At 44.4% G+C, this 7,416-nt stretch overlaps 1 protein-coding gene across 1 annotated transcript; it reads right to left on the reverse strand.

Moving 5' to 3' along the window:
• Positions 1-737: 737 nt before the first annotated feature.
• LOC120370701 (uncharacterized protein K02A2.6-like) lies at positions 738-2,717 on the reverse strand (the record flags this gene model as incomplete). Its single annotated transcript, XM_039485812.1, has 2 exons — positions 738-1,460; positions 2,235-2,717. Coding segments are annotated over 2 exons (1,206 nt in total), but the record flags the coding sequence as incomplete, so codon positions are not given.
• Between the last annotated feature and the right edge of the window lie 4,699 nt (positions 2,718-7,416).

Here is a 7,416-nt window from a genome sequence, read left to right on the forward strand (position 1 = left end):
ACTCAGCCGGTTGAAACCGGCTCAGCTATCCCTTAATAGTCTAACTCAGTTGCCATAGTAACAAAACCCATGACAACCAAATACACAACATATTCCTCCCCCCCTAATAAGAACATCCCCTAAATAAAACACACACTAAACTAGAGAAGGAGGGTAGACTGCCTCCATTCCCGGCTAAACCCTGGGGATTATTTTGCCCCATAACCGTGGGTTCGCCCTAACTAAAGATCCAGCCGATGAGGAGGCCTTCTGTCTCTAGGTGGATTACGGCGAACTTCTGGTGTTGTTGCACCCGAAAGTACTAGGGGCTCAGGGTCCGCAGCACGAATAGGTGAGGAGGTGGTATCAGCTCGTGCTGGGCAAAGGGGTATCTCAGCTGCCGGCAGTAATGGAGGAGAACAGTCAGGAACAGGTGACTCATGATTCGGTGTCTCACCAGGAGGTGTGAAGTCAGACCCCTCAACTGCAGATGGGTCCTGAAGACTGGCATGACCTGGCAACAGCTGATCTACATGTCGCCGCCAGGTAAGATTCTCTGCAGTCCGGACTGTATAGGAAACAGGTCCTGTTTGAGTGATGACTGTGGCCGGGACCCATTTAGCTCTGGAAGTATAATTCCGAGCCAAAACTGGCTGCCCTGGGCTAAAGGTTCGGTCTTTTGCTCTGGGTGCCCGTCTGATGACTTGATATTGCTGCTGATGTTGCACAGTTTGTCTGGGTTCAGAAGGTTTCAGCAGATCAAAGCAAGTGCGCAGCTGTCGTCCCATCATTAGAAAGGCTGGGGAAGCCTGGGTCGTAGCATGAGGTGTGTTTCTGTAGGAAAGTAAGAAGGTATCCAGACGCTTTTGAATGGAGTGTTGTCCCTTTGCTGATTTCAAAGCGTTTTTCATTGTCTGCACAAATCTTTCAGCTAATCCGTTGGTGGACGGATGATATGGTGCTGACGTGATGTGGTGTATCCCATTTGCCTTCATAAAATTTTGAAACTCCTGAGAGACGAACTGCGGTCCGTTGTCGCTCACAAGTTGTTCTGGCAGACCAAAACGACTAAAGAGTCCTCGTAGTTTTTGGATAGTACTCTCTGCAGTAGTGGACTGCATTATAGAGACTTCTGGCCATTTAGAATGGGCATCTACTGCCACCAAGAACATGCTTCCTTCAAGGGGGCCAGCTAAGTCAACGTGAATACGTTGCCACGGGTTTTCAGGCCAGTCCCATGGGTGTAGGGGTGCCCACTGGGGTGCATTTCTTACACCCTGACATGACATACAAGATTTTGCCTTCTCTTCAATAGCACTGTCCAATCTAGGCCACCAAAAATAGCTTCGTGCAATTTCCTTCATGCGCACTATTCCACAGTGACCGGAATGTAGCTGTTCTAACATCTGTGATTTCAGGGGTGGTGGAATAATGACACGCCTCCCCCACAACAAACAACCAGATTGGACCGATAACTCCGTCCGCCTGGACATTTAGGGAACAAGGTCGGGTGAGACCGGAGAGGTTTGTCGAGATTTTCCATGCATCACCAGGTCCAAAACTTGGGATAATACTGGGTCAATGCGGGTTGCCTTCTTTATCTGAGCAGCAGTGATGGGTGTATTCTCTACCTGTTCAAAGTAGAAGATTTCCTTTTGGGCACTATCTTGATGTTTGACCGGTAAAGGCAACCTTGAGAGGCCATCTGCATTGCCGTGCAGAGTGGATTTCCGATATTTGATTTCATAAGTGTGTGCAGAAAGTATCAATGCCCAACGTTGCATACGACTAGCAGCTAATGGGGGAATGCCTGTGTAGGGTCCAAAAATTGATGTCAGAGGTCGATGGTCTGTAAGAAGAGTAAACTTTCACCCAAACAGGTACTGATGAAACTTCCTAATTCCAAAAACAATTCCTAATGCCTCACGTTCGATTTGGGCGTAGTTAGTTTCTGCTTTGCTTAGAGTGCGTGAAGCAAAAGCAATAGGTCTTTCTTCTCCCGAAGGCATAATGTGTGACACGACCGCTCCCACTCCATAAGGGGAAGCATCGCAGGCCAATTGCAGGGGTAAGGATGGATCAAAGTGCGTTAGAACTTCAGAATTTAACAATGCATCCTTAGCTTTGTTAAATGCAACATCACAGGCTTCAGTCCACTTCCAGGCCTTGTTCTGCCCAAGGTGCTCCTGAAGTGGTTTTAGCAGTGTGGCTAACTGTGAGATGAACTTTCCATAATAGTTCAGTAGTACTAGAAATGAGCGTAGCTGGCTTACATTTCGAGGTCGGGGAGCCTCCACAATAGCTTTAACTTTTGCAGGGGCCTTATGAAGACCTGCAGAATCGATGATGTGTCCCAAATATTCAACAGAGGGCTTGAAGAATTCACACTTGTCTTTGCAAACTCGTAGGCCATACTCTTCCAGTCTTTGTAGGGTAGCCTCTAAATTCTTTAAGTGATCCTCTTCATTTCTTCCAGTGACCAGGATATCATCCAGATAGCACTGAACTCCTGACAAGCCACACAAGATCTGGTCCATAGCTCTCTGGAACAGGGCGGGAGCCGATGTGATTCCGAAGGGTAGGCGACAGTATCGATAAAGCCCCTTATGAGTCACAATAGTCAACAGCTCTTGGGACTTTTCATCGACGTGCATCTGTAAATATGCTTGACTCAGATCAATCTTACTGAACTTTTGTCCCCCAGCCAGGCCTGCGAAGAGGTCATCGATGCGGGGAAGCGGGTATTGCTCTGCACACAACACTGGGTTGACAGTGACTTTAAAATCACCGCAAATCCGGAGAGAGCCATCTTTCTTCACTATTGGAACGATAGGAGTGGCCCATGAGCTATGGGTAACTGGTATTAGGACTCCATTGGTGACCAGGCGCTCCAGGTCTGCTTCAACTTTTGGCCTCATGGCATATGGCACAGTTCGGGCTTTCAGATATTTTGGTGGACTGCCAGGTTTAATGTTCAATGTCACAGTGATTCCCTTCATATTTCCCAAATCATCTCCAAAAACAGCAGCATGTTTCCTTAGTATAGGGGTTAGACTGGTTTCTTCTTTAGTCATCCGGTGCACTTCTGCCCAGTTCAGCTGAATCTTCCCAAGCCAAGACCTACCCATTAAGGCTGGGTAGTCACCTCTCACCACAAATAGTGGCAATTTAGCCGCCTGTCCATTGAGCTCCACCTTAACATCAATAGTGCCCAACATGGGCACAGCTTCACCTGTATACGTCTTCAGAACAGTTTTTGTTGCCTTAAGCGGAAGATGCTGTAGCTTTTCCTTATACACAGTCTCCGGAACCAGCGAGACAGCTGCACCGGTGTCTAGTTCCATGCGTATAGGTTTGCCCTCCAATAAGGGGGTTACCCAGTATTCATGTGAGCCCGCTGCCAAAGACAGAACATGCAGTGGCACTTCCTCTTGTGAGGAGGTGTCACCTTGATCATCCTGGGTCTGCTCTAGGGTATGCAAGTTTCCTCTTTTTGTCGGCCAGACCACAGGCCTCTTTTTCTTTTGTTTACAGGCATACTCAATGTGTCCCTTTTTGCCACAGTGTCGACACACCAGGTCCTTACACCAGCATTCTGATGCCTGGTGACCCAGCTTACCACAGCGGTAACATTCTTGACTCTGCACCGTTTTGTGGGTCAGTTCTTGTGACACTTTTTGCACCCTAGGGGATGCACCGATGTATTGTGCCTCCCTTGTAGCCAGTTCCATGGAGACAGCAATATCAACAGCCTTCTGTAATGTAAGCTGAGCCTCTATCAGTAGGCGCTTCCATATAGCTTCACTGTAGAGGCCACACACTAACCTGTCACGCAGGGCATCATTTAACATCTCTTTAAATTCACAGTGTTCTGCTAGCTTTTTTAAAATGGCTACAAATTGTACAACTGTTTCATCTTCCTTTTGGTCTCTTTTGTGGAACCTATATCTTTCAGCAATTACCAGTGGTTTTGGGGAGAAATGAGACCCCAGGATTTCCACAATGTCACTGTAAGATTTAGTCTCAGGCTTAACAGGGTGTAGTAAGCTGCGTAGCAGAGAGTAGGTTTTAGCCCCTACAACAGTTAAGAATATTGGCACCTTCTTCGCTTCTGTAATGTCATTTGCAATACCAAAAAGCTCAAAACGCTCAGTATACACATGCCACTGCTCTGTATTCTCATCAAAAGGCTCCAGGGGCCTGGTCAGAGTAGCCATGATTTTTAGTTTCACTTTCACAGTCAGTGCAACAAGCAGCTTTTTTTCTTTGTTTGGTCTTTACCTTGACTTCTACTTCCTTCTGTTACTGGAGCAGCACCAGGATCCCACCCTCGTCGCCAGTGTTGTATCCTTGGGGCAGCTGGTGTAGGAAGCAATCACTTGAGGCCAGATAGCAGACAGCTAACCAAAACCTCCATTTTATTTACAGAGACAGAGAGCTCACTCAGCCGGTTGAAACCGGCTGAGCTATCCCTTAATAGTCTAACTCAGTTGCCATAGTAACAAAACCCATGACAACCAAATACACAACAGTAACTAACTTTCTTCAAGTGTGTTTGCTAGAGGGCTTTCCCTTCACTCCCTGCCCTGGTTCTTGTCATGTAGACAGCAAGCATCAAAAGACCAGAAGTCCAAAGCACCGACAATGCAACATTTATTGGGGTTAGTTTCCAAGCAATCATATTCCGAAGCCCTTCACACCAGTCGGGCTTATCTCTATACACCAATAGAGTCTGTTCCCCAGTGTCCCCTTTCCCAGCTCTGTTGCCGCAGAGTGTTTACCCTATGTGCCTCTTCCCAACTTTGATGCTGCACGGCAGTTACCCCATGTCCCCCCTTCCCAGCTCTGATGCCACAGAGCCTTGCCTGTGTCCCTGTTCCCATTTTCCCTGCCCCTTAGCAAATATGATTCCAATTTCCCTTCCCCCCACTTCCTGTTTGACCCCAGTTTATATAGTAATATTCTCAGCTATCCCTTAACCAATCATTTTACTGTAATTCAACTAACCAGTCTTAACATATTGTAACATAATTCTCTAACCAATTATATCCCACTACCCTAATTAATTTACACCTAGCAAAATTAATTATACAGCAGACAGAAACAATGAGAGAACCAGACAGATTAACAATAGAAAAGTGGGGGCCATAAAGATAAAACAATACAGAAATGAGGGGTTCACAACCACAACCATTGATAAGTGATTTTTTGCCAGACAGGACGCCATCAAACTATGTTTTCTTTAACCCTCTTAAGAACTGTTTCTTTATCTGGTGGTGATGGGCACTATCAGGACAGGATCATCTTTCTAACAGCCCAATAGCACCTTATTTCAATCGACTGGTTTGGAATGTGAGGATGTGACCGTTTGCTTCCCAGCTTATGGCTGGCCCTGCTGCTTAGCCAAAGACCTTAGCCTAAGAACAAGGCCTCAGACTATCCTAGTGAGAGAAGGCCCATACACAGGTGGACTGTGATTTTTTTCTTTGTTTTATACCTCTATAACTAGCTAAGTGATAAAAATACACCTAAATTCTTAAAGCAGGGGTTCTCAAACTGGGGGTCGGGATCCCTCAGGGGGTCACAAGGTTATTACATGGCGAGTCACAAGCTGTCCGCCTCCACCCCAAATACCACTTTGCATCCAGCATTTCTAATGGTGTTAAATATATAAAAAAGTATTTTTAGTTTATAAGGGGGGGTCACACTCAGAGGCTTGCTATGTTAATGGGGTCACCAGTACAAACGGTTGAGAATTACTGTCTTAAAGTATAGGCCTTTACAGGCAGGCCTGAATATCTATATTCTACAAGTGTTTGCTAATGTTCTGTTACTGGAAGCTGATAACAAATCTGGGCCCAAATTGTCTATAGCAGAAAGAGAGATCTTAACTATTGTTGATCAAAAGTTTTTAATCAAAAAGTTTTTCAACAAAAACGGCTTTTTGACCAAATAATTTTGATTTTTTGGTTTTGGTTGAAATTTTTTATTATTTAATTAAAGTGTTGAAAAGAAAAAAAATGTTTCACTTCAAAAATGTTGTTTAATTTAAAGGTTTGGGGTTTCTTGTTTTGTTTTGGTTATTAAACCCCGTTTATCTCTCCTTTTTTCCAAAGGAAAATGGCGGGAGGAGATAAAAGGTGACAGAAAATGGGGCAACCCTCCTCTCCCCAAGCAAAATGCTTACACTTTTTTTTTTATTTGGAAACTAACTGAAATGTGTTTTTTTTCAATGTTGTCACGAAAACAATAAAAATAATGAGAAATTTTGAAGAAAATGAAAAATGTTCATGAACTTCTATCTTTCAGTCAGTCCTAGTCATAAATCTGCCACCAAAGAGTGTCTATTTGCTACAGTCACTTTCATTAGCTACACCGGTAATGAATGTAAACTATTACTGTTTTGTTTTTTGTTTTTTTCATATACCGCCTTCAAGTTGCAGAGCATAAGTCAATCACTGACTACCTGAGGTTAGGAAGAAACCTTTTCCACAGGGATGTTTTGTGTATTGTCCTTTATATGTGATTTACACCTTTCTCTGAAATATTAGGTACTAGCCACTGTTGGAGACAGGATGGTAGAATAGAAAGACAATTGTTCTGATCCAGTATGGCATTTCCTGTGTTCTTATTTTAGTCCTGGTTGGTTGGATTCTGTCCATGTGTCACAGATACTGCCTAAAGAAATTGTAATCTGACACCAGATTCTGAGGATAGGGGGCTCACTTTATTTGATTTTCTCCTTTCTCTTTTCTGTTAGATTCTTCCTCCCTGCCTCCACACCTGCAGCTCATTTTAGTGATTCTTGGAATCTTCTGCCTGGTTTTGTTGGTAACAATAGGTGTCCTGGCTGCTAAGGGTAAGTACTTGCAGAGGAGACACTAAGTAGGCCAGATTCTCAGCTGGTGTAAATTGGCATAGCTCCATTGTTTTAACACATTTACCTGTATATTCTCAGATAATGCATTCTGTACTCAAAGAGTAAGTGCTGTAAGTTTAGACAGATACACTGTATTGTTCATTCAAAAACAGTTTTTTACCGAAGTATGGAGTCCTCAGTAGTCAGTTATGCCTTGGTACCTCTCTTCTCAGTTTATACCCATTTGATTCATAGACTGATAGATTGTAAGGTCAGAAGGGACAATTGAGTTCATCTAGTCTGACCTCCTACACATTGCAGGCCACAGAAACTCACCCACTCCTGAAGTAAACCCCTAACCTCTGTCTGAGTTACTGAAGTCCTCAAATCATGGTTTAAAGACTTTAAGTTACAGAGAAGCCACCATTTACACTAGTTTAAACCTGCAGGTGACCCATGCCCCAGGCTGCAGAGGAAGGCAAAAAACCAGCAGGGTCTCAGCCAATCTGACCCAGGGGAAAAGTCTTTCCTGGCTCCAAATATGACAATCAGTCAACCCTGAGCATGTGAGCAAGACC

The sequence above is a fragment of the Mauremys reevesii genome, linkage group 1 (assembly GCF_016161935.1).
Source record: "Mauremys reevesii isolate NIE-2019 linkage group 1, ASM1616193v1, whole genome shotgun sequence".
NCBI classification, from domain to species: Eukaryota; Metazoa; Chordata; order Testudines; family Geoemydidae; genus Mauremys; species Mauremys reevesii.